Raw genomic sequence first — 27,982 nt, forward strand, 5'->3', positions numbered from 1 at the left:
GGATTTTAAAGCTTCAAATAACATAAAAATTTATTTTGGACATTTTACAAAATTATCATTACATTCCTAAGCCCACAACCGCCCCCCCAGTTCTTGGACTTTAGAATAACCTATGCAAGTGTGAGGCTCTAAATCTTAGCCTGCATTAGCTTCAGAGTAAATCTACCTCTGCATAGCAAACCATAAATCTGTACTGATAATGTTTAATTGAATATATTAATATAATGTCTGTGATGGGATTCAGCCCTTGTTTAAAATGATGTTGTAAAAGGATAGCTTTAAGAGGTATGATAACTCTGATAACTCTCTGAGTCAGAGATAATTTCCTTGGCTGCTTCTTTTTCTCTCTCTCTCTTTCTCTTTTTATTTTTTCTTTGAGATAAGATCTTGCTTTGTTGCCCAGGCAGGAGTACAGTGGTACAGTCATAGCTCACTGAAGCCCCAAATTCCTGGTCTCAAACAATCATCCCGCCTCAGCCTCTTGAGTAGCTGAGACTACAGGTGTATGTCACTATGCACAGCTAATTAATCAAAATTTATGTTTTTAGAGACAGAGTCTTGGTATGTTGCCCAGGCTGGTCTCGAACTCCTGGCATCAAATGATCCTCTGGCCTCAGCCCCCCTAATAGCTGGGATTATAGGTGCAAATCACTAGGCCCAATCTATTTCCTAAGTTTCATGCCCATCAATGAAAACTTTTTTTTTTCCTGACACAAGACTGTCACATATTTATATGTTTTCACCAAAACAGATTCAAGATCATTATCATTAGCAGCATTTGTTGACACATGCAGCCAAAAAGTCAGGCATGAAACAGAAACTTTTTATGGAAAATTATTTATTTTAACATTTCAATAGATTTCATATATATGTAGAAAGAGCTTTTCTGACAAAACATTTCATTGTTTTAAATTTATCAAATTATGCAACATACATTCCTTCTACATATAAGAAGGATTATTAGAACTTGATTGGGGGGTGGTTATACACTGTTCCAAATTATTGCTTCTGTTGCTGCCATAGTTGGTGCTGCTCCTGCTGGTGGAAATGATTTTGACATCAGTTCAATTTAATTTAACAAGGATTTATTGAGCGTTTGCCACTCGTTCTACAAGATTCAACAGGCGTTTACCTACTAGCAGGAGGATGGAGAGTAGTTACCAAATACAAGTAACACATTTTAAGGAATTCTTCATCTAAATTTCAGGACATTTGGTCTAAGTAATGAGGGTCCAGACAGAAAAAGGACAAATTTAGAGCTGCTTTGATTTTAAATTCTACACAAGGAAAGACTGGATGGGCTTTCCAGATATATAAAGGCAGGAACCGCAAAGTCATAAGGCAGAGCTGTGATTACTCATTTAGTGGACTGCTCTTCTCTCGGGTGAGAGAGGAGCTGCTCTCAATTTTGCGTTCTCAGCACCTAGCAGATGATCTGATGTGTGTGTTTTTAAAATACATTACACAGGTGAACATAGCTACAATACTACAATTTTTAAGTAGTCTGAGCCTAACAGGACTATTCAGTCAGTAGATATATGAGTAATATATTTCCTGAAAAAGTTGGTGAAATTTAAGAGAAAGCGAGTAACCAGTTAGTGTGAAGAGTGGAGAAGAGTAAATCCCATTTACTTTTTAACAGATTAAATCATACTAAAATCAAGTGTTGAAATCATGTCTTAAAATATTAGGCAAAGAGAAAAAACATATATTAACTCTAAGGATCTTTTTTTCCCCACTATTTTTACTGAATTCCGTCCTTCATTTGAACACACATTGAAAATAAGGTTGTATAATCAGGAATTGATTCAAGTTTATCAGGTGAACAACTTATTAAACTGTTCAGCTCTGGACACAGGACTGGTTGCTTGCAAAGCATGGGCTAAAATGAATATCCTGACTGGATGTACCAAGGACACACCACTAAAATTCATAGCAAATTTTACATTACTGTCTAAAATCATCAATTAAGTTTACAGACAGAAGTCTTGCACACAGGGAAAAATATGTGGTCATCATCACTGAAATAGTTGGCTTCTGAGTGCTTTAATCTACTCATCCTAAGTAACATATAAAAAATATGAAATTCTAAAAGAAAGAGAGAGGGAATGAGAGAGAAAGAAAAAGAAAGACCCTACGTATCACATGGTGTGTAAAGTTCATGTTGGTAGCTGCAAGTCATGCTGTGTAGCGCGAGCAGGTATGTTTATAGATAATCACTTCAGATGCAGAGATCACAGGGGCCATCTGCCGGCTTGCTCAACTAATGCATTTGCTTGAGCCTCTGTCTACCTGCAGCCTTCTGAAAACACCACCTCGTGGACCAGATAGACTTTTTTGCTGATGCCACTTGCCAGACACTTGTGCAGTTCAAAGAACAGAATAGTGAATGCTATTTTTATATATTTTTAATGGAAAAAAGGAAAGAGTTATACCTGCTTTTGCTTAGATGAAAAAGTTTCCAGTGAGTAAAAGCTTTCAATAAGAATCTATTCTGTACAGTTCTGCCCTACCCAAGTTTAGATTTGACCTATAGCTAACACAGTTTGCCTAGTTGAAAATCAAACTTATGGGTTAAGGAAGTGTAAAACACAAGAAGAAATACGTAGTCTATAATGGTCCTATACAAAGTTATATTATCATGAAGATTTTTAAGGATATTTATTAATTTACTCTTTAAACAAATATTTATAGTTTATGTAGTTTGTACACCCATGTGGCCATACTGGGGATTTTAAATATGCAAAGAAATATTCTTGTCCTTCCTGCAGGTTGTAATATGAGGAAACATACATATAATCTCAGTGTTGTTTGCTGGTGAATTTTATTAATGTGCAGTGGGAGATTAAGGAAAGAGTATCAAAATCAGCCTGGGACATCAGGCAGGTCTTTAAAGAGGAGGTAATATTTCAGCTGAGCCTTGAAGGATGAGAAAGTGACTCCTAAATAAATGGGACTAGAGAAAAAGATATTGTTGTTCAAAAGAAGCAGCTTATGCAAAGGCGTGGAGACTTGAGAAAATACAATCTGTTTAGGCGTCTGTAATTGATTCACATGGCCAAAGTATAGGACAAATAAAAACTAAGACAACCAGCAACAGCCAGCCACATGATGAAAGTTTAATACATGTGCTATTTTTTTGTTTGTTTTTTTTTGTTTGTTTTTGTTTGTCTTTTGGTAAGTTTGAGGATGGTTCTGAGCCAATTTGCATTTTAGAAACATCAATTCTGTTACAGTCAAAGTCTGTAACATTTGGGATGGTGGGTAAGACAGGAGACAGAAAACCAAGTTGGTGAGAGTTTATTCCAGGCAGGATATGGTGAGGACTGAAAAATGGTCATGGATGAATTTAAAAGGATCAGATAAATAACAATTATTTGGAGAGTAGAATAGTTGTGAGATGTTTAACAGTTAAGTATGGAGTTGAGGATCTTAGGAGGCATCTAGGCAGAGGGAAAGGAGGTGGGGAGGTGTCTTACTCATTGTTGCATTTACAGCACCAGCAAGGGGACCTCTCACACAGTAGGTACTATTCAATGAATGACAAATCCACTGTTTCTGGCTCTAGGTACAATATATAAGATTAAGTTGCAGTTTGGCCATGTTAAATTTGAAGTTGCCTGAGGGAGGCTGGGCGCGGTGGCTCACACCTGTAATCCCAGCACTTTGGGAGGCCAAGGCAGACAGATCACGAGGTCAGAAGATCGAGAACATCCTGGCTAACATGGTAAAACCCTGCCTCTACTAAAAATACAAAAAAATTAGCCGGGCATGATAGTGGGCGCCTGTAGTCCCAGGTGCTGAGGCAGGAGAATGGCGTGAACCCAGGAGGCAGAGTTTGCAGTGAGCCAAGATCGCGCCACTGCACTCCAGCCTGGGCGACAGAGTAAGACTCTCTCTCTCAAAAAAAAAAAAAAAAGAAGTTGCCTGAGGGATATCTATGTGGAGGTGTGCATGCATGAAATAGTCAAATTCCTAAGTATAGAGGTATATGGGAAAAATAATTGAACCTGGTTGATGGTGAAGCATGCATTATTTAGTGTCTCTCAATAAAGAAGAGTAGACTGTAAGCTTGATTGTTAACAGGGCCCCTTGAGAGTGAAGTGTAAGAATAAGTACTCTACAATACACTGATTTTTATATTCTCTTTCTCCTCCTCATTCTCTTTTTCTGTTCACCCAAGTAGTCAGGAATACTATTTTAAAAAATGCTACATTAAGTAGTCTTAGTAGTCTTTATAGGAAAATCATTGTTATAGACTTTGTATAAAAGGTAACTGATTGCCTGCAATCTCAGCACTTTGGGAGGCCAAGGCGGGAGGATCACTTGAGGTCAGGAGTCCAAGACCAGCCTGGCTAACATTGTGAAATCCTGCCTCTAATAAAAATACAAAAATTAGCCTGATGTGGTGTTGCACGCCTGTAATCCCAGCAGCTCAGGAGGCTGAGGCAAGAGACTCACCTGAACCACGGAAGCAGAGGTTGCAGTAAGCCGAGATTGCATCACTGCACTCCAGCTTAGGCAACAGAGTGAAACTCTGTCTCAAAACAAAACAAAATAAAACAAACAAACAAAAGGTAATTGATTAGTTTAAAATGGACCCACTAAAGTATGAAATTCCTATGAACAGTTGCTGTGTTTGTAAGGGTACATTATTTAGACACCTTGAACAGAAAAACAATCTCGTTACTTACAAAAAGGGCTTTCAAAAATGTAAAAAGTGTTTAACTTAAAGATTTCGTGAATATTTTTACTTATGAGGCAACTTTCCTTTACATTTATAAAATATTTGAAGAATGATTTAATCTGAATATTAGAAATGACACCTCTGTCTTTTAGTCTTTGGTTAGCATCTTCATTTGAAACATGAAACATCAGAGAGTACATGTATGTGTGTTTACGTATGTGTGCATGTTTGTGTATGTTGCAATGTTACACATTTAATCGGTCAGCTCTTTGTGTATATTTTTACATACAAATTAGTAGCACAGTTTGATCTGAAACCCTGTTCTTTCTATGTGATGTTCTTAATCCAGTAGCGCTAACATAATTCCCTTTATGTAATATTATGTGGTTTGTAAGCTATGTTGTTTTACATTATTTCACTGGAGTCTTTAAAAAATGAGGTAGAGGAAGCATCGTTATCACTAGTTCATTTGTACATATGGGAAAGTTAAGCCGAGAGAAAGTTTAATAAGCAGTAGAGTCAAACCTCCTTGATCACAGACCATGCTCTCCATTCCACTCTGGGCCATTCTCTGTTTAATCTGATGTCAGATGCTGTGAATTCTCAGTGCATGAACTAGTCCAATAATGTTACAGTGTAGCAAGCTTATGTCAAGACTTATTTTCTGTTCTTTAAAGATACAGAGAATGGCTGATAGAATTCTTAGGAGCCTTGTCACATGACGTAATGTATGTAATCCTGCGATGCTCACTCTGGGATTCTGTTCAGTAAACACTGTCCCTAGTTTCATAATTTCTTTAGAATATGGCAGAATTATTGGGGAAACAAATACAACTTGTCTGGTTTAAATTCCTTCTGCTGTAATGGTTGTGTGTATTCTCCAATCATCCTTATCTTTCATCTGTTTCTCTGTGGCCTTTATTTTCAATGGCTATCTCTGGCTTTTAATTAAGTGGCCTTTGACTAAATAAACTTTCTCTGCTTAGTACGCTAATGTGTTTATACTGTACGCAGACATTAAAGTTTGAAAACTACATTAACTATTTATCACATAGGGGCATGTTAGATCTTTTTCTTAAGTGCCCCTGAGGCTGACATTCTCTGCATTTAAAAATGGCTCTTAAAAGTTCTAGCTATACTCCATGGAGCCCCAGAATGTCTGCTGCAGCCAGTCTTTTTTTTTTTTTTTTTTTTTTTTAAGACTGACAAAATAGGGAAGACATCTTAGAGAATTTGGGAAAGAGAAGAAGTAAAGGAAAAAGGAGGGTTTTCTGATTTCTGTACTCGGGAAGAGTGAATTGATAAGGCCCCTAGGGCTCAAAAGGAGGTCAATGTCTGTTGAGTACAAGTGTAAAGAATCAAACAAGTAAACCTTGAAAAGGTTCCCGTGTCATTTCCCTCAGAGAAGCTTGCAGGTGAGGCAGCAGGCAATATTCCACCCTAGGGCTGCGTGTTAGCCATTTTACCTTACAGTGTTTTCACCTTATAATTTAAGAAAGGACAATGCAGATAGAAGAATCTATGTATCTTCCTTCTAAGGTAATATGTGTGTGGATAATACTGTGTTCTGGAATAGTAGGTTTTCAGCTTTTTTGCTTTTTCTTTACATGGCCACAGAGTTGCATTCTAATGTTGTAGCACTGTGCCCTCTAGAGAAGCAAACAAGAAAAAAAAAAAAAAAATCAAAACACTCTTCACTCTGTCTGTTGTTACCCAGTCTCCAGAAGCCCTCTTATCCATGCAGGCTGATTCTGTTAGGCCTGCATGAAAACTCAACTCTTTGCCAATTTCCATAAAAAACCCAATTACATCAAGCATTTTGTAACATTTTAAAAATCATTATTAAAGATAAGGGAGGCAGCGGGCAGTGCAGTACAGCATCCCTCTTAACAAATCCTCATCTGGTATTCTGCCCTTGGCTGTCCCACCTCTGAGACCCTGCCTTGGAGGGTTTAATGTATTTTCCTTGATGCTGTACTCCGTGGAGCATCAGCTACTGATTTATCTCACTCTTCTTTAGTTGTACTGGGAGATTTAGTAATTATCTCTTACAACTTGAGCATTTGTGTGCAGTAGGTGAGTTTCTCACTCTCCACCCCATAAAGTTTATGAAACATTTTTTTTCTAAATAAATCTAAAAAAAATTCTGAGGCCAGGCGCAGAGGCTCACACCTGTAATCTCAGCACTTTGGGAGGCTGAGGTGGCCAGACCACTTGAGCTCAAAAGTTTGAGACCAGCCTGGGGCGAAACCCTGTCTCTACAAAAAATATAAAAATTGGCTGGTTGTGGTGTCACGTGTGTGTCATTTCAGCTTCTCCACAGGCTGTGGTGGGAGGATTGCTTGAGTCTGAGAGGTGGAGTCTTGTAGTGCCACTGTACTCCAGCCAGGGTAACAGCGACACCCAGTCTCAAAAAAAAAAAAAAAAAAAAAGAGAGAGAGTCCAGCAAATTCCAGCAAATACATTTTATTTCTATTTTATTACAAAACAGAAATATTTATCTCTGCATTAAAAGCCTGTAAAACAATATTATCACAGCTAAGTCTGTAGATCGGATCTCAAAAATTAGGTAAGATTTATTGTTAATGGTGGTGATTATAAGTTGCCTAGAACATCTCATCACACTGTACTAATCACCAAAGTATCCTATCATTCAGTGTGATTGCAAAGGAGACTTGATTTTGTAAAGAAAATAAGAGTAAGATAATCTTAGAAGTTGTGAAGAAAACACATGCAGTAGCAGTAATAAACAAAATGCTGGCATTGACTGAAGCTGTTGTCATCATGTTTCTTTGAACAACACATAATATTCATGACTTCATGTGCTCGTAAGGAGCACATGAAAAGTGTAAGACTTTGATTTGGCTTTTCTTGATTTTTATTTTAGATGAGTGCAGAATATGAATAATTTTGCTATTGAACTTGATGCATTTGATTGTAGGAAAGCTGTGGGTGTTATATTGTTGCTTTGCAAAGCCTGGTGCATTCCCAGGGCAGAAGGGGGAATATAGAAGAATAGAGAATTAGAAGTAGGAAGTAGGAGACAAGAATCAGAAATAGCACATACTATCAATTATAAGATGCATCTTTTTCCACATTTTACCTTCCAAAATCAGGATGCTTGTTATGATAAATAACATTTTAAAGTGATAATACACAGTTTTTTTTCTTTTGTGGTAGTATATAAGATTATGGTGTACATTACAGTCAATAAGACCATACCATTGAACATATTGAATGCTAAACTGATCTTTAATGTGGAAAGTTGTAGGGAACTGTCGATGATTTTGTTCCAGAGAAGAATAGCGATGTGTTTTAATAAGATGCACATGACAATGATGTAATACTATGGATTAGAGATGTTGATTAGGTGACCTTTTAAACATCTACAAGTCTTTTCTACTATACAAAGTATAAATTGCTGTGCTGTTAATCTATGTGAGAAATAAAACCATCCTTATTCAGAGCAGTAATGGGTGGAGTGGAGACAAAGAGAAAGGAGGTTATTGAGCTATGGAGATGGAACATTGTGAATTGACAACCAATTGGGGCTCGGGAGTAAGGGACAAGGAGGGGTTAGAAAAAAAAAACCTGAAAATTTAGTTGTTTTAAGTTCATGTTTTTGCCTTAATAATGGTTGGATTTTTCGTGTGGGGAAATAAAAGAATCCAAGCTCTTCTAAGTCATCTCTTCTGAGAGGAGATGGGTGGGAGTGGAAATGGGCACACTCAGGGCGGTGTGGGGGGTGAGAATACAGGCTTCGTTGTTGGGGAGACCTGCAGTCAAGTCTGTGAAATTATTGTGTAAACTTGGGCGAAAGCCTGAATCCTCTTAATCATAGTTTCCTCATGTATAAAATTAGGACGATAATGCCTACCACAAAACTTTGTCAGAAGAATTAAAGGTCCCTTTACCACAGTGTCTGACACGTAATTATGCTCAATAAATATTAGCTGTTAATTATTTGAATAAAAGAGCTATACAACAATTTGTGAAGTGGAGTGAATAAAATTCAGGGTTGCAAATAGGAAGTAAAGTAGTATAAGGAACAGAGAAATAGTAGTGATGGGATTTTGAATTAGAATGGATCAAATGTGCCAGGAAATTTTCCATCATAATTTCATCATTGCTAAAATGTTCCCATTTCACATAGTACAGAAGTTCAGAGTCAGCTCATAACAATGATTACTAATTTTTTTTATATTTGACACATGTCCATTCCGTTGTAGGATATGTTTTTAAAATTACAAGCAATGTAAAAGAAAGATGATTCAGTTGGCACTTTTTCCCCCCCACATCAAAGGATGTTTTAGTTAATGGAAGCAACATTGATAATAGGGGAGGAAACACCCATCCAAAATTATGCCCTCTAGGAATGTTTCTCTATAATAATATCCCTCAGAAGCAGGTTTCTACCAGGAAATCATTATCATCCCAGTACTGCTGCAAGGAGTTTTGGGTAGTTCAAATTGAAATAGAATAATACATCTAAACTATGTATCTATAATGTGACAGGATGAAGTACAGAGAAAATGTATAACGTTGTAAATCTCAGAGAAATGAAGAGCAAATGAACACTCTTAGTGTGTATATTTGTGATACTAATTGGATTTGTGCATGATATTAGATAAATTATAATTAAGTACCATTCATAATATGTCCTTTCAAATAAATGCACTTGTCCTGAAGATTGCATGTTCAGGTAACATATTATATTGACACACTTGAAATGGTTTGGCTTTGTGTCCTCACCCAGATCTCATCTTGAATTGTAATCTCATGATCTCCTCATATCGTGGGAGGGATCCAGTGGGAGGTAATTGAATCATGGAGGCAGTTCCCCCATGCTGTTCTCATGATAGTGAGTTCTCACAAGATCTGAGTTTTATAAGGGACACTCCCTTTCGCTTAGCCCTCATTCTCTCTCCTGCCCCCCTGTGAAGAGGTACCTTCCACCATGATCGTAAGTTTCCTGAAGCCTACCCAGCCATGCAGAACTGTGAGTCAATTAAACCTTTTTTAAAATAAATAAATAAATAAATTACCCAGTCTCGGGTATTTCTTCATGGCAGTGTGAGAATGGACTAATATAATATCCTTTAAAGATATTTTGTGTATGTTATTGACATAGATTTTTAATTCAAAATTTAGTTTCTTCTGTTGAATTATCTTAATCAAATTGCAAGCTAGTATACACAAGAAAACACAGATCGTCACTCCCAAGCATCTGGAAATAAATAATCCAATGTCCTTTTTTCCACAAGCCATTACTAAATAGACATTTTGAAATTATAGAATAAATTTTTTTTGGATACAATAGTCTGAAAATGTTCTAAAAACACTCCTGACTTTCCCAAGGTGGCATAAGTACAAAATTCCTATGTGTGATGTTATAAATTATTTTAAAATAAGGCAACATTACACACCCAGACCTCAGTCTCCCATGCCTTGTGCAGTTCCTGGGATGTACAATATACATTAGGTAGCTACTACATATTTATTGACTGTGTTAATTATTGTAGTTTACCCACATTTATTTAGACGAGATGTACAGAGTTTCGGGAATAGAAGAGATCTTTAAGACCCGTTGGTTCAACCTATTTTGTAGATGAACAAAGTAAAGATCAGACAAAGTACCGATGGCCCCAGGTTGTCCAACATCAGAGCGACACAGGGGCACGAGACCCCGAATCCCATGGCTGTCATGCATGTTGGATAACACAGGCTTGAAGCAGTTTTAATATCATGCTGACTCGCTTGAGCAATTCTAATTATGTTGCTGAAGAGGTTGTTTGATTCATCTTGAATCCCAGTTCTATGGATTAATAAATAATCAAATATACTTCTATATTTGATACTCATTTGGGCAGAAGGAGTGAAGAGTCAAACTGTGAAATAAATGTAGCCGTTAAGAAAATAGGAAACCTATTACAGTTTAAAAATCTAAACAGAAATTAAACAGCTGAAAAGCTAAACAAAATTTTGCAGAAAGTAGTCTTCCTCAAGCAATGGTGTTACTGATTCTTCCTTGCCTGTTCCTCAGTTCCGTGATGTGGTCCACTCTCTCCAGGTGGTGTTAGTGGTGGCCTCCTGTTAACACCAGAGCAACCAATATGCAAAAACAAAAACAACAACAAAATCATGGCCAGTCTCTCCTAGGAAAACCAATATGCCTTTCCAGAGTCCATGGGATAATGTTAATGGCTATTTGAGAATGTCGTATTCTCCCATCAGCCTAATTATTGACTTTATTGTGGTCGTTGCCTGTTTCTTCCACCTCACTCTCTTTTTTCCCTTTTTCTTCCTATTGATTTCTGCCAATTTTATTACATTTCTTTATGAAAATGTTTATCCTTAGGGATTTAACAACTGCAGTCAAGTTTGTTAGTGTGCAGGAAAGCAGGGGATGGGAGTTTCTCTGGTTGCAGAGATGAGTCCCCAAGAGGGCTTAGAAGAGGCTTTGTTTTCCTCGTCTATTTCTAAATAATATTTTGCTTAGAGAAGAAAACCTCTCTTAGGCGTCCTTAGGTCACCTGGGGCAGAGTATAGTCTTATTATTCTTTATATCTGCTCTATTTTAGAAGAGACAATTACATATCCCATGGAGGGTCTTGTTATGTGAACCAGGTTTGTTTTTCATTTAGAAGCATTAGTGTTCTGAAATTGAAATTATACCAGAGACTTTTTGAGGTAAGCTTTTAAAAATTTGTACCTTCTCAGCAAATTATTTCAAACGTTCTGCAGACATGCTTATTTTCCCTCTTTTATAGCTAGTTAATAACCCTATTTCTCCTCTGTCTTTCAAAATGATAGTACAATGGAAGAACATTTACCTCAAACTTCCTCTGTATTTCTCTCTTCTTTTTAGGCCAGTGGCTCTTACCTTGGGTATGTAGTAGTTTGACCCAGGAAGATTTTACAAATAAAATAGCCTGGGACTATGGATGGATATTCTGACTGAATTATTCAGTAGTGTAGTCTGAACATCACAGCACTTGAGCGAACATAAGATACTCAACCCTTGGCATAGAGAACTGAGGAGGAGGGCATGCAAACTGGGTCGCTGGCTTCCCTGAGCTAAGGCAATTTTGCTTCTTTCTCTTCTCAAATAAAGAACACCAGAATGAATTCTTCATGCTCTTGGGATTGGTCCATTCACAGTGTGAAGTTTCCATAAATCAAAGCATTTGAGAGCATGGAAAAATAAGAGTATGTCAGATATCTACTGAAAGAAACAAGTGACACACTGCCTGGGGCTACAACTTTTATGAATTTTGCCATTTGACAGCCTTTGCTTCAGTGGCTTCTTCTGATCAGCAAGTACACATCTCTCAACAAATGACATAAATGTTCCCCTCTGTCACCTGTGCCTCTGAAGGAGAGAGCATGGTATGCATGAGTACCAAGGAGCCAAGCTCTGTGATTCATTAGTTACTGAGTTGGAAATGTGTGTGCATGCTGCAGGTCAGGTTGCATAAGAAACAGACCTGGACCAGGGATTTACCCATAGGGAATTTATTGGTGTGCATTCTTGGAATAAACACTTGTGAGGGAGAAAAGAAGGAAATAGGATTGGGCAGTAAAAGTTGTTGAGCAAAGCAGCCTAGGACTTGGCTGACCTTGTGGGGAGGTCAGGAGTAGGGAAGGGTCTTCATAGTTGTCTTGAGCTAAGGGGAAAAGGAGGAGCTTTAAAGGCTCACAGCAGCCAATCACTGGATGTGGCCTGTTCTTAAGAAAGATGTGTTATCTTTGGTCAAGGTGGCTCTCTTCAACTGAGGATGATTTTTGGAAAGGACTTAGCTGAGATGTGTTGGCCACCAGCACACGAATGTTTCATTTGGTGAGGCACGCAGGGGATCTGGGAGGCTTTCGTGACATGCCCTGGAGTCAGCCCCTTGCACCACTCATATCCACTTGCTTCATGTGGTAAGTTCAGGAAACAGTTCCTGCATACATATGTTAGGCCCTCTTTCCTGCTGGAATTCACAAGAAGATTAAGAATCTCCAGGTTGCAAGTGGTACTCATCACATCCCTCTCATCTACAACTCCTCCTTGGACAGGCTCTTTGACTTGTCCATTTGCCATTAAGATGGACAAGAGAACATCAAGAGACACTCTAGTGCCCGGACACTAACAGAAGCCCCCATTAGGTAAGAGAAGCCCACCTGCTCCTGATGATCAAGATAGGTTACACCTACAAGGATTGTGACACTTGTCCTAGTCTGCTGGTCCCTTGGTGCCAGGAGTCCCAAGAGAATGGGGCAGACATACCTTGTGAACCTGGTAGGATCACCCTGCTGTAGGAAAGAGAAGCATACATCAACCCCCAGTGAGTCAATAGGAGTGAGGTAAGAAGGACAATCCTGGCCGGGTGCAGTGGCTCAAGCCTGTAATCCCAGCACTTTGGGAGGCCGAGGTGGGCGGATCACGAGGTCAGGAGATCGAGACCATCCTGGCTAAAGAGGTGAAACCCCGTCTCTACTAAAAACACAAAAATTAGCCGGGCATGGTGGCGGGTGCCTGTAGTCCCAGCTACTCGGGAGGCTGAGGCAGGAGAATGACGTGAACCCAGGAGGCGGAGCTTGCAGTGAGCTGAGATCTCGCCACTGCAGTGCAGCCTGGGTGACAGAGCGAGACTCTGTGTCAAAAAAAAAAAAAGTACAATCCCACTCTGATCCTTTGGTTCTTGGTCTTCAGTGTTCTACTTACCCCCAGAAGCTGTGTGACATACCCACAGTGAATACTCCCCAAATTAGCTTCTCATTCTTTTGGGTTTCCCTGAAACATGAACTATGGCAAAAAGGAAATTGTTTGCCCTCTCTCTCTCATGAATGATTGAAATAGTTTTCGTGTGATTTAGAATTTAAGTATAGCCACTATAAAAAATATATCAACACATGCTATTTTATGGGTACATAAATATACACTGCATACTTTTTCTTCTGTACTATTTTTAGTTACAGAAAGGACAGTTCCCTTTTGAGTAAAATATATAAAACAAATCAAAACAGATTAAATTTTATGTAACAACTCTAGAAGACATTTTCTTTTTACTTTTTATTTTTTTGAGACGAAGTCTTATTCTGTCGCCCAGGCTGGAGTGAAGTGGTGTGATCTTGGCTCACTGCAACCTCCATCTCCCAGGTTCAAGTGATTCTCCTGCCTCAGCCTCCCGAGTAGCTGGGACTACAGGTGCGTGCCACCTTGCCTGGCTTATTTTTTGTATTTTTAATAGAGACAGGGTTTCACCATGTTAGCCAGGATGGTCTCGATCTCCTGACCTTGTGATCCGCCCGCCTTAGCCTCCTGGAGTGCTGGGATTACAGCCGTCAGCCACCGGGGCCAGCCAACTCTAGAAGGCATTTTAAATTCAATATACTTAAAAGTAATTAACTATTTCCAGCACCAATATTATTGATAAAAACCGGTTTGTGTGCTGGTGGTGTTTCTGACCTGGAGTGCTGGTTGAAAATAGATTTCTGGTCCCAAATCAAAGAGATTCTAGTTCTGTAGACCTCAGGCAGAGCTCAAAAATTTGCATTTTAACCAACATCCCACTTGATGTTAGAAACTAGAAACCTACATACTAAATTTCACAAAATAATAAAGTGATTAGCAAAATAGTAGGAGAAGATGAATAAACTATTCTATACTCTTTAAAATTTTTTAAATTATTTAAATAGATGTTTATAGAATATAGGTTATAATATATTTATGTGATAAGACCTCTTTTTATAGATCTCATGCCAAAATTAATTATTCTGTATTATACCTTGGTGGATTCTGTGTGTTACTCAGTCAGAGTATCTCTAGAAAGGAATTGATTTCATCTTTTAGTCAAGTCTATTCCTGGAAATCAAGTTCCTCCCCTTCATTGTGAAACTAACTCTTAGGAGCATCCTTTTTGTCCCAACTTAAATATCATTTCTTTAAAAAGCACTTCCCTGAACGCCGGGCTCAGCTTGGTTTTCCTGCCATATGATTTCTTGGTGTTCTTGCTTTTGTGTGGTCACCAAAATTACAATTATTTGTTCAACTTTCTACACTGATAGCATACCCCACTGTAAGCTCATGAAGGCAGGGATTACTTGATTCAAGACTTTAGGCTCCCTCTTGTTACCCCTTCTGGTTTTCATCCACAAGTCCCAATAAGCCAGACATATAGTAGATAGTCCATAGTTATTTTTAATAGGTGATTAGTATATGTTGAGTGTTTAGATGAAGAAACAAACAGGCTAGATTCAATTTATCAGGACAATCTAGTTTAGGCATCGGGATATGCAAATTGTATCCATCTATTCCACATAATAGCTACTGTGCACTAGATGATACTAGTTTTAACGTGGTACTTCAAATAACAGCTAAAGGGACACTTTTAATCTGTAATTTTTACAAAGATGCTAGAAAGGATGAACTAGACAAATGCTAAACACCCAAGAGAGAATCATTGAGACCAACTTTTCTAAATAAATATTACCAAATAGCAATGTATATGCACACTTTTGATGGATTTAGAGTTAACAGTCAGAGCCTCCTTACCAAGATCTAGTTAGTAACTTTAAGAGTTGAATGGCTAAGTCACCATCTGTCCTCTTCTTGGCTAGCTCCTTTTCAGTTTGCCCTCCTTGTTCTGTGTTATCGCTGACGTTCTGTGTTTGTCCATATCTTTGTCTAGGCATTGGCTTCCATTAGGCCACATTGAACAAATATTATTCTTATATCAGAATTGAAAAGATACTTTAGAAAATTCTCTCTTTAGATGATACAAGTGTTGACATTTTCTCCCCTCAACCAAATGCAGACTCTAAAATTTTATTTCCATTGCTTTAGCTGTTATTGTTGGTATTTTCTAATGGACAAAGCAGTGTAGTGCAGACAACTCCAAGAAATAGTTTGCAAACACCTTATGCTATTGGCGTCTGCGACACGTACATGCATACCTTCTCCAAAATGCCAGGTACAAAACATTTGTGCAGGTCTTAAGGATGAGCTCTCAGATTGCTCTCTGCCTTCATTGTGGTGAGTTTCTTCCAGTCATCTCTAATGTTATGACAGGGAAGAAGTGTTAGATGGACTTTTGCCTAGAAGCATTCAAAAGAGTTTTCATGTAGGGTTTTTATTCATGGGCCCAGTGCTTCTCAATGGACCTGTGATGAAAGGCCAAGGGGTTTTTTGTTGTTGGTTGTGTTTTTGTGCACACATTTGTTTTTTAAGAACACACTATACTATTGTCACTGGATGCTAGTTTTGTAAAATGCAATAAAAATAAATTTCTTAGATGAAAAAATCAGTTCCCATTATTTTATTGTATTTGGGTTCAACAGACATGAAATTATTTGGTGAGCTGACTATAACAGTTTCTAAGCCATTCCTCTCAAATTCTGTTTTTATCTTAATTCAGAAAAACCGATACCTCACTTTGAATGGTGATACTTTTGCCTTGGTTATAGACGTTTTCTGCTCAACCAGCCCCATTTTAAAAAGTAAAATTAAAAGTTCTTCTTTTGATAAAGAGGTTAGCCTCTCCAGGGGTTGCTTTTAAGTGCTTCTGGCCTATATCATGGAGTTTACAACTAAGAGAGCAAGGTACTCTCCTATCCGGCGAGCCCTCAAGTAGAGAACGTGAAGCATTCACAATTACACTAAGCGAGGATGAAGCCTCAGCTTCAATTTTGATCATTAAGGATTCGACTGTAGGCAGATTTCTTAAGTTGTGTGAGAGTTGTGGATCTGGCCTGGAGACAGCAATCAGAGATAGGATGAGTGGGGTTTTCTTTAGGGAAGTGAATGTAGCTGTGTGGAATAAAGAATGCTTCTTTGAGTTGCTGTCTTTTGGTCCCTGATGAAAAATCTGTGTCGGTGAACATGAAGCTCTAAGTAACCATGTCATAGGCACAGATCTATGACCTTTTGGTTCCAAGGCAGGACTGTTTTCCCTAAGGAATGCAGATAATTATATTATACCACTATATGGAAATGTGTTAATATGGATGGAAAATTTCATTTTACAAAATTACTTCCAAATGCATCTTTTTATTTTATCCTCACGTCAACATTCAAAGCCAATTGTACATTTACAGATATGGATCTATAACAGATGAATAAACTGGGACCCAAGCACCATCAAGACAGCACAACATGGAGCAGAATGGAGATTCAGTAGCCATACCTGGGGCTTCTTCCAGGTATTGGAATTGCATTGACCTTCCAATTGGGCCACTCTGCCTCTAAGAAAATGGACCGTGACCCCCTAGAATGGCTGTTTCTCACAAGTGAATTACTGTGAACTTTTTCTGAGAATAAAAACAATATGAGTAGTATTTTTTCTTTTCATTTGTTACTTAATAAAAGAAATTATATTTAGGGCAATATTACCATTACCTATGCACTTCCTGAATTATGTCTCTTTCCTTTATTCTTGTTTGTAAAACAATTAATATCTTCTTAAACCACACGTCTTCATTAGAGATGCTTTATAAGTGAATTGTGTTCCATTACCTTGAACCACAGTAATAATTATAAATTAGGAATACTTCAACCAGAAAGAAATGACTCATACATTTGTTTTCATCTGTAACATTTATTCAACAGCTTGATAATTGCAATATATACAGTGGTATGTGGAAAATATTTATTAAAAGACATAATAGAAAACTTGTTTATAATATGTATATTCAGGCATTTTTACTTCTGCCAATCATTGTTTAAATCTACCTTCTATACTTAAAATTTTAACCTTGTAAAATTTTAATAAAATTACCCTGTATGGGTTCTAATAATCTGGAATACACTTTTATTCTTTAAAAGTGAGGAATCTAGAATAAGTAAATCAGTGGTAAAAAAAAAAAAACACACACACTTTTTACTTTGCCATCATTACTTCATTTGTTGACACAAATGCAATAGCAGTATAAGTTTTATTTATATTACAGTGTATTTTTTCTTATTCCAACGTTCATTATAAGGAAAACTTTAATACAAAGCTGCAATTATTGTCATCCTTATTGTCAATAAGTCAGTGAGCATCACAGAGGTTTTAGTTTCGTTTATTAGTGTTAAAGCTTTCACAATACATATTATCTCTTTCATAAAATTTCACCTTATGTTTATAGATGGTCTTTTTGTGGCATGAAAATTTAGTATTTTTTTTCAAAGGCAAAGACATCAAAAAGTGCAACTCTAACATTATAACAATTTACCTTTATGAATCCTATTCCACTGTATCATCTCAAGTGGTGGTCACAATTATGCAAGTTCAAGTGTGAATATATTTATCTCCATTTTACAGGGCTAAGCTTTAAGAAGTAAAGATAAGATCATCAGTAAGATCAAATAACAAGCAGAGTTTAAGAAGTACTAGAGGAAAGAAAAGTTGGTTAATATATTGAATTGATTGTTTTTACCTTTATCTCCTAAATTGAGGATATTTGCCATTTTCAGACTTTTATTTAAGCAGATGGATTGAAAGTGGTAGACCAGGTAGTTCATATCATGCTTAGTCTGGTTATATAGATGTAAAAAGATCACCAGAATAGCAGTGCATTGCTCTTTTAGTTTTGGGCTCTACAATCTTTAATTTAAAAATAAGGAGGGTAAAAATTTAATGAAGGTAATGGAGATTCTGGCACCCAAGGACATGCAAGCACGTTTCAACCCTCCCTTAACACACGTGTGTGTGTGTGTGTGTGTGTATTTATGAGAGAGAGTGAAAAAGGGAGAGAGAACTACTGTATAAAAGCTGAGGAAACAGGAGTAAGAAAGATGCCTGTTTCTACCAGGGCTCTGTCTCCTGGGGAACATAAACATGTAAGTGTGAAAGTACAAAATCACACACTAAGTGTTACCATGAGCAACAAAGCAAGGCATCTGAACTCCATCTAAGTGGTTCAGAGGATTATGGAGAACAAACCAGAGATACAGGATGTTTTTTGTTTTGTTTTATTTTTTTTCTTTAAAAAGCTATTAAAACTTAAATGGACAGAAATTGAAATAAAACAAATACTGCTGTTTTTCAAAGTGGATTATAAATTTACCAAATTTAATACAACAGACTTTATTAAGAATGTAGAACATAGTGATAAAAAGAACTTAGTTCTAAAGGAGTTTATAAATTGAAGTTGGATATAAAAATAACCAGATTTTCAACATAAAGCAGAATTAAATGAATTCTGTCATAGAAATTGAAACAAGAAACTACAGAAAATAAACAAGACAGTTGTAAGACTTCAGGAAAAGGGAATTTGCATCGAGCTGAATTGGATGTCTGTGAGTGGGTGTGTTGGGAAGCATGGAAATGCTTGCTTATGCTCAGGCAGTGAGAACTAGTCCAGCATGCTTGGACCATAGACTACACTGTGAGATGTGGGAAAACAAGGCCTGGGAGATAGTATGGAGTCAGATTGGGACTCATGCCTAGAATTTTCGGTTAAATCCATAGACTGTGGGAAGCAATTAAATATATTTGGTGAGCATGCTGAAAAGGCCAAAGAAGGAGGATCAAGAGTCAGCCAAGTAAATGTTCCATTCACTTTGAAATAACTTCAAAAGGGTTGAATTCTCAGCAAAGATGTACTTTCCATAGGCTCTAAAATGAGCATGAACATAGCAATAGATGCTTCCTGGAATAAACAGCCACAATTGGCTGGACCATCGGGAAGCTCCGGGCCATGCCCAGGGGCCGATCCATCATGAAAGTCCTTCAGGCTAACATTGTTGTGCAAATATGAGATATTACGGTATCTCAGTGTTATCTTTCAGCACTTATTGATAAAGATACTCTTGTGGACAAAAACGTTTAATGAGGGGTGTGATATAATTTAATATATGTTTTAGAGGAAATAATTTGATTATGACAGGCTAGACAATGTGAGTTATTAAAATTAAAAAAAAATGAGGTGTTTTGCAATAGCCCAAGTGAAAGGTTTGAAGATTCTAAACTAGGATTGTGATTCAGAATGAATGAAAAAGGGCTCAGATACAATAGACTCATGGTGGAGAGTGCTCTATCAAGCAGGGCCTGATGGAACATTAATAGATTATTCGGAAATATATTTTAGGATACATGTAAAGTGTGATTTGCATTCATGGTCTATGTAGTTTATGAGAGTCTGACTGATATTTCTTACATATTAATACATGATGCTGACATAATGACACAGGATTTACATAATTGCACCTCCTCCTCAGCTTATTTTTTGCCTTATCATGAGCTAGATTCAACTAAGGATTCTATGCCTCTCACTTTTTGTGCTCATTTGAAAAAAAAAATCTTTAAATAGTTACTTCGAAGTCAAAACAAATACTTTGAAAAGGATTTAGGAACCCAGGCAGTAAACGTAAGTTTTGTCAGCTTATTAATAGAGATTTTTTTTTGTTATTGTTTAGGCTAATCTCAGGTTCACATTTGCAAGGGTATCTGTGAGTACAATAGACCTAGGTGATTCCTATTCTGCCCCCAAATAGAGCACAAATACTTGTCTTTGGTTGCGTTTATTTTGTGTATGTACTTATTTACCATTTTATAGGATCATAGTTAGTTTTTTTCTTGTTCAAAGGTTTTCACAGTGGAGAATAACATTTTTCTGTTCAGGTTGTAATAGTTATTCTCAAAGGTGTCCATGCATGTGTGTGTGTGTGTGTGTCTGTGAGTGTGCACGTGCGTACAGAGACACTTGTCAACCTAAGAACGTGATTTGCTATTTCTACACTTGGCAACATTTCTCTTCTTTGCTGAGCATTCTTTTTCATCAAGGAGAGAGGAGTTTTTTACTAAGAGTGTGGATTTCACTCCACCTGTTAGGATTAGTATAATGCACAAAGTCTCACAGATTAAATGTCTGAATGCCTCAGATAATTATGTACCCGTTTTAACAATTCAAAGTTGGTCAATTTTAACCACAGATGCTTACAGTAACTTTGCAAAGACACTGAGTTTAGACTCCAAGCAATTTTCTGCTTGTGAATTTTGGCAGTGGTTAGCAGCCTAGTGATGGTACCAGCTGGGAGAGAATTGTCAGCGATGGGAAGAATAGTAAAGTTTAGGACTTCTGAAACAGGATGTGTGCGTGGGGGTGGGGTGGGGCACGGCTGGGGCATGGGTAGGTAATAGAAGAGAAAGGATTTGATTGTTGAATGATTGGAGAAGCAAGCAGTATGAAACTTTTACTTTTAAGTTCTGATGCTGTCAGTAATGGAGAACAACTGACAACCCCGTAATGTTTAATAAAACGCAGCATCAGAGCTCAGGTTGAAGTTCACAGTCAGGGCTTACTGTGTGATTTTTCTTGAAAATAAATTTATTTTGTTTCTCGTACTTGGAATACCACAGGGACATTGTAGCACCATGCCAGGAAAACAGTGATCAGTTGGTGGGAATTAGGTAAATGAATCATAAGAGCTTGTTCTGTAAATGAAAGTCGTTAATGTGATTTCAGTGTAAAAAAGCTTTGATTAAAGACATGACCCATGTATATAATTGATATTTCTTGTGATCTTCTGGATGTTCTTCTAACATTGCACGCCACTGTCAGCAGTAACGTGTAGATAAGTTGCTACCAGGTGCCGCCCCATAGGAGCACAGATGAGGGTGAGGGAGCATTAGGAGAGCAGCACTGAGCGTTTAAGCGGCCCGGGGACTGGAAGCTTAAAAACAACTTATTTTCATCCATCATCTGCATTTGTCTTGGGAGTCAAGTCTTTTGCTATGTGCTGCTGAGTGTGGTGGAGTTTACTGTTATGTAATGGCAAGAAGGAACCCTTCTCATAAGTCATAAAATGCACACATGGAAACCACTAGAAGCACTGAGCTTCTTGAAGATTTGGGGGGTGATCAGGTGGGGTTGGTTGCATAGTCCCTTCTTTCCTCAAGTTCCCCTTTGCATCAGCTCTTGAAGACCCTAGCACACAGGGCAACAATTCCTATCCTGGAGCCTGGATCTCATTATAGGGAGTGGGGATGTGGGCTTTAGACCAGCCTGCCAGCTTTTATAATCCTGGATCTGCCAGAGAGTTGGCCAGGCCACTTCAGGCAAAGTTCTTAGCCTTTCTTTACCTCAGTTTCCTCATCTGTTAGTAGGATTAAGGGCAGATGTGAATATTGAATGAATTACTATGTAAATAATGCTCTACCCATGTAACAAACCTTCACATGTACCTCCAAACCTAAAATAAAAGTTTTTGCTTTGTTTTGTTTTTAACAAAAGAATGTTAAGCATAGTGACTGACATCTAGGAAGTTCTTAATAATTAAAACTGTAATAATTCTCATATTTCACCCTTTGTATTATAAATTAGAGGGAGATACATATATAATAGTAACCCTAAAAATGACTTAAGACAGTTAAATAATTCACAATAGTTGAAGAACACACCTTTTCCCTACACTGAATAAACATATGGCTTAGGATCCACTAGATAATTCACACTGAAAAAGGTTAAATTATAACTTGTGCCAGAAATGTACTTTTTGTATTATTTAGTCCTACAGAAACCAAAAGATAAATCAGGTATTCAAGTACTTGGAAGCAGAGGATAAACATAGCCGTTACAGTGCAGGGAAAGAATCACTTACAGAAATTCAAGGTACAAAAAGCAATGTCCTCAACAGCTACAGGGAAGGATGAAAATGTACTGCGTCCATACTTTCCTTGGTGTTTTTTTTTCATATGTTATATATCTTTAGCACCTTGTCTTTTAAAAAATGCAAACATAGTTCTTAAGGGCAGTGAAAAGCTTTACTCTTTGGTAAATTGGGTTTTTACATTCATATTAACCAAAGTGCAGAATGATGGCAGTTATAGGGGGTGAAAGATTGTTGAAATGACGGATTGAGTAGCGCGTTTGTCAGGTTATGAAGTTCAGGGAAATGTGTAATTACGTGTGAGTTTCCTGAGGTTCCTCTGTTCAACATTATGTTCTGACATACAGCAGGGACAGTTCCAGATGTGAAATGCAAATCGAGAGGTGCTGCCCTGCTGCTGATGCTGTGCTTGATCATGCAATCCAATGCAGTTCTGGGTATTTCAACAAAGGTTTTAGTTGAAGTCCCATGCATGTATTGATTTAAAATTCCTGCTTGAGAGAGCAGTGTCATTTTTTTCAGCTCCAGTTTTTAAAATACAGAACAGGATTTGGAGACAGATTTAGAGACTGGACATCCAGCCACACTCGTTAATCACAGAGTGTGGGTGGGGACAGGGCAGGGAGGAGGGAGAGAAGGGCACCCTTAAATAATATGGGGGTTTCTAAGCATATTAAATGGTATATTGGAACTAGATTTACAAATGTTCTATAGAAAGTTTCTTTGCTTGGAGTAGATCAAATCACCCCATTATACATGTTTACTGGATGCCTGCTCTGTTCAAAGAAGATGGCTAAAACTGGCAAGGACAGATCAAATACAAAATAACACTACAACCAGTTCCCAACTTTGGGACTGATATAAAATACCTTTGGAAATGAGGCTGTTTACAGGAAGAAATGAAATTGTCTTGCTCACATGTACAAGCTGACACATTCTAATAGCCTTTCTGCTGTGCACAATGAGCGTTCAGCTTATCTTTCCAAGAACAATAAAATTTCATGTACTCCTGCCTGACATAAGAATTATTTTTACATATCTCCATATCACTGACTCTCTTGTAAGTTAATCTCATCTCACATGAATTTTTCACCAGCTTCACTCTGATGTTGATAAAGGAGATGGTTCCATCAAATACATCTTGTCAGGCGAAGGGGCAAGTTCCATTTTCATTATTGATGAGAACACTGGGGATATTCATGCCACCAAGAGACTGGATCGTGAGGAGCAGGCCTACTACACGCTCCGAGCTCAAGCGCTGGACAGGCTCACCAACAAACCCGTGGAGCCCGAGTCGGAGTTTGTCATCAAAATTCAGGATATCAACGACAATGAACCCAAATTTTTGGATGGCCCATACACGGCAGGAGTTCCTGAAATGTCTCCCGTGGGTAAGTAAAGAACACTCTGCTTTTGTAGCTTGTGGCTGATTTGGGGAGATTTGTATTTAAAATTAAATCATCATTAAGTACTGAAAAAAAAAACAACCTTACTAGTATGTGTGTATTGATTGTCAGTTAGGGTGAGGGGAACATTTGAGACATGTTGGCGGCCAGTATCCATTAACTTAACTTATTAATTTATTTGTATGGAATGTTAGGAAATTGTTTTTATACAGCTATTTCAGTGTTTTCAGGAAATTACTTCAATCTTACATTTTTTCAACTTGATATTTATTTATATTTTTAAATGATTACAGTGATGCCTCAGAAGTTAACAAACAGAATTCTTCCAGACACAGGCCAGTGATGATCTTTTACTTTTCTTTCCATGATATTAAGATATTGATTCATTGTTCTAAACATCTCTCTATGGCCAATGTATCAAGAAGGCCATCAATGGCTATCCAGGCTAATATTTGGATTAATATTTGGATTGGCTGTTCTGTTTAATTGTAATGAGTATGCTTGAACCTACAAATGGCCATCCACATGCCACCACTGATTATTTTAAAATTTTAAGATCAGGGATACATGTGCAGGATGTGCAGGTTAGATAGGTAAACGTGTGCCATGGTGGTTTGCTGCATAGATTATCCCATCACCTAAGTATTAAGCCCAGCATCACTAAGCTACTCTTCCTGATGCTCTTCCTCCTACCCCCAACCCTCCAGCAGGCCCCAGTGTGTGTTGTTCCCTGCCGTGTGTCCATGCCACCGCTAATTTTAAAAAATTTCTCCAAAAACTTAAATGCATGGAAATTTATAGTGAATTTATAACAACGGTAAGGAGATACCCATTTGGAGATATATATTTAAAACATGAAGGCTTTTTTATTCAAGGCCTTTTGTCATTGCACCATTACTAGAAAGATACCTAGTAAAGCATTTCTAGTGTTTATATCGAATAATAGAAATTCTCTTTTAAATTTCATTTATTCAAGTACTTTTGGAATAGTTTACAGCCAGTATGTAATTTAAGCATAGGAAATCTTATAAAAAAATACAAAGTTATTAGACTGGATGAGAGATGGGTTGATTATTATATATTTATTTCCTGCTGTTTTTAATATTGAAATAGAGAGTTTATTTAAAATAATAATGGAACTTGTATTTTAACACATGGGTATGTTAACCAATATGATTTATTAAAAAGAAAAAAAAGGTCATTTCATTCATCCAGTCATGCACTCAACATACCTACGACACTGAGGAGTGGGGTTGCAAAGATGTGTATCATGTGTGCTCTTAAGGGGATCACAGTTTAGTGGCCCTAAATTTCTGTTCCTATTAGAAGAGAGAGGGAAATTATTTGGGTTACCACCATGGCTCTAGCTGCTAGAGAAATACCAAATGACAAGGAGACAGAAGAATCAATGCTTGTGGCCAGGAAGAATTTGAACCACAGTGGCACGATCTTACTATAATTAGCACATACGTAAGCATTGCTAGCCTTTCTGTGACCAAACAGGTGTATTCACACTTCCTCACTACCGTCCACACCTTCCAAGTGCTTCCTGCTGCTCTTGCTTACCAACAAGAGCAGCAGCAACAGTAACTGTTACAAGATTTTAGAAAAAAGAAAGGGCACATTTTCCTCCCCAAATTAGTAACGTTTAGTAAAACAGGAATTTTTGAGATGTATTTGAGCAATTCAATTCAACTTCATACTCCCAGGTCTCATGGACATTTTGGTTGTTCTTCATTGGCTTGCTAAGGTTTTCTTTTCCTACATAGAATATAGATATGTGAACTTTTTGTTTTAGAAGCTAATAGTGCACTGTTGTTTTGATTTTGATGGTACTCTGACATGAAACAGCATGAATATTATGCACACTTGAATAATATATAAGTTAAATAAATTATATTATTTAAGTGTGCACAATAGTCATGCTGTTTCATATCACAGTACCTTTTCTTTTCTGTTCTTTTCTTTTTTTTTGCGAGATGGAGTCTCGCTCTGTTGACAGGCTGGAGTGCAGTGGTGTAATCTTGGCCTACTGCAACCTCCACCTCCCGGGTTCAAGCAATTCTCCTGCCTCAGCCTCCCGAGTAGCTGGGACTACAGGTGCGCACCACCACTCCCAGCTAATTTTTGTATTTTTACTAGAAATAGGGTTTCACCATGTTGGCCAGGATGGTCTCGATCTCTTGACCTTGTGATCTGCCCGACTCAGCCTCCCAAAGTGCTGGGATTACAGGTGTGTACCTGGCCCATATCACAGTGCTTAAATAATTTATATTTAAGTTATATACTTGGCTGATTCAAATGGGTTTGGAATTTTCTTAGAGAATTATTTTCTGATGTCTTCAGGGTGTACTTAACACCAATTCAGACCACTAACTTAATATAAAAATTGGGACATAGAACATGGAATACCTAAACTACATAACATACGTTGTATGGGCTTACAGTTTATCAAACACTATAGTTAATCAAAGTGCTTAAGTCTAACCAAGTAAAATAGTCATCAAATAGTATGATATAGACCATGCAAGCTTTCAGTGTTTAATATTCAAGGATCATTTTTTATTGGATGTTAGCTAATCATAAAATTTTAAACACACTAGTAAGCCTTTAGGATACTTTATTTATTGCCAGAAGAACATAGACAGGCGTGGAAAGCTTAAATTTATTTGTGAATATGTGTGTGTATCTGGTGTGTGTGTCTATATGTGTTAAATGAGATAATGAACTTTTCAGAAAAAAATGTGTTATTGTACACAGACAAACTTACTGAAGTTTAGTTTTTATTATTTGGTTTAAAATTGTTTGCTTTCTTTTAAAATGAAGTTGGAAAATAATGCTTAGGCATATTACCAAAATAAATATTGTAAAGATGATACATATAGAGGAAAGAGAGAACATCAATGTAATTTATTACAACTTTTTGAATATTCAAAATTTAATTCTTAAAAAGATTTAAAATACGCATTATTTACCATCTTGTCCCCACCAGACATCCACAGGGCACAATCATCTAAGTCCATAAAATACAAAACTTCAGGCTGGGTGTGGTGGCTCACGCCTGGAATCCCAGCACTTTGGGAGGCCAAGGTGGGCAGATCATCTGAGGTCAGGAGTTCGAGACCAGCCTGACCAACATGGAGAAACCCTGTCTCTATTAAAAATACAAAATTAGCTGGGCATGGTGGCGCATGCCTGTAATCCCAGCTACTCAGGAGGCTGAGGCAGGAGAATCACTTGAACCTGCAAGGTGGAGGTTACGGTGAGCCAAGATTGTGCCATTGCACTCTAGCCTGGGCAAGAAGAGCAAAACTCCGTCTCAAAATATAAAATAAAATAAAATAAAAACTTCAGGATTTAAAGAATAGTGCTGTACACTTAACTTTCATAATTTCCACGTAATTTTAAAGAAAATGGAATTGGCAATGAAATATATATAGAAAATAAAGTGGATTTATAGCAAAATGGGCATTAATGACTTGCTTAAGTCATTTTGAAAGAGATATTTACATAGAAATCAATCTAAAAATATGTTAGCTTTAAAATGTTGTATTCAGGAAATTATTTGTAACAAACTAGGACCTTAAATAACACATAAAGAAAGGGGCTTGTTCCATATTTAAAAGATAGCATATTTACTCAATAATAGTATATAACTAAATATATAAACTAAGTAAACATGAGTCTCTCTAATATTTTAAAGATTACATTCCAAATGGAAAAAAAGAAAAACAGATCAGAAGAAATGCTTTCCATATTGAATGTGTGAATATATAGTAAATGAAGAAAGAATATAACATTTCATCATATAACAAAGAAAAAACTATTGATGCAATTTTTAAAGTTTCCATGGCTTTCCTCTTTTACAAGGGGTTTGGTTTAAATTTTCATTTCCTGTTTTGTTTTTAGATCAATTGGCAGAGAAAATTTAAAAAAAAATCCCAAGGAGATAGGGTAGCCACCTAATATACAGTTAGGTGCATCAAATATTCTTTGTCAATTAATAACATGTTGATTTCTATCTGGATCTTCTTAACTATGACAGTTGTATACCTGCAATTACTTGAGTGTCCAAGATGCTGTTGTCTTGCTGCTTTCTAGACAGTGATTGAGTCTTATAGAAGCTGCTCTTGATGAAAATATATTACCTGAGCCCAATGGATGAGACACCTAAAGTTTCAGTCCCATCCAATTCAGAGTATATCCCAGCCTAATGTGCATCATCGATGGTATTTTTTTTTTGCCAGAATATTTTCTTATCCCTTAAACATTTCAGGAGTTTTATTAATATTTATGATCTCTTTGGGGCTG

The 27,982-nt window shown here is 37.3% G+C and overlaps 1 protein-coding gene across 2 annotated transcripts in view; it reads left to right on the forward strand.

Annotated features, from left to right (window-relative positions):
- Positions 1 to 27,982, forward strand: part of CDH7 (cadherin 7) — a 137,228-nt gene that overhangs the window by 33,304 nt on the left and 75,942 nt on the right. For both annotated transcript variants that reach the window (XM_009434118.5, XM_001149161.6), the window contains exon 3: positions 23,362 to 23,656. In XM_009434118.5, coding sequence (XP_009432393.1) covers positions 23,362 to 23,656 — 295 coding nt within the window. The remainder of the gene's footprint in view (positions 1 to 23,361; positions 23,657 to 27,982) is intronic.

Source organism: Pan troglodytes, chromosome 17, assembly GCF_028858775.2.
Source record: "Pan troglodytes isolate AG18354 chromosome 17, NHGRI_mPanTro3-v2.0_pri, whole genome shotgun sequence".
NCBI lineage: Eukaryota > Metazoa > Chordata > Mammalia > Primates > Hominidae > Pan > Pan troglodytes.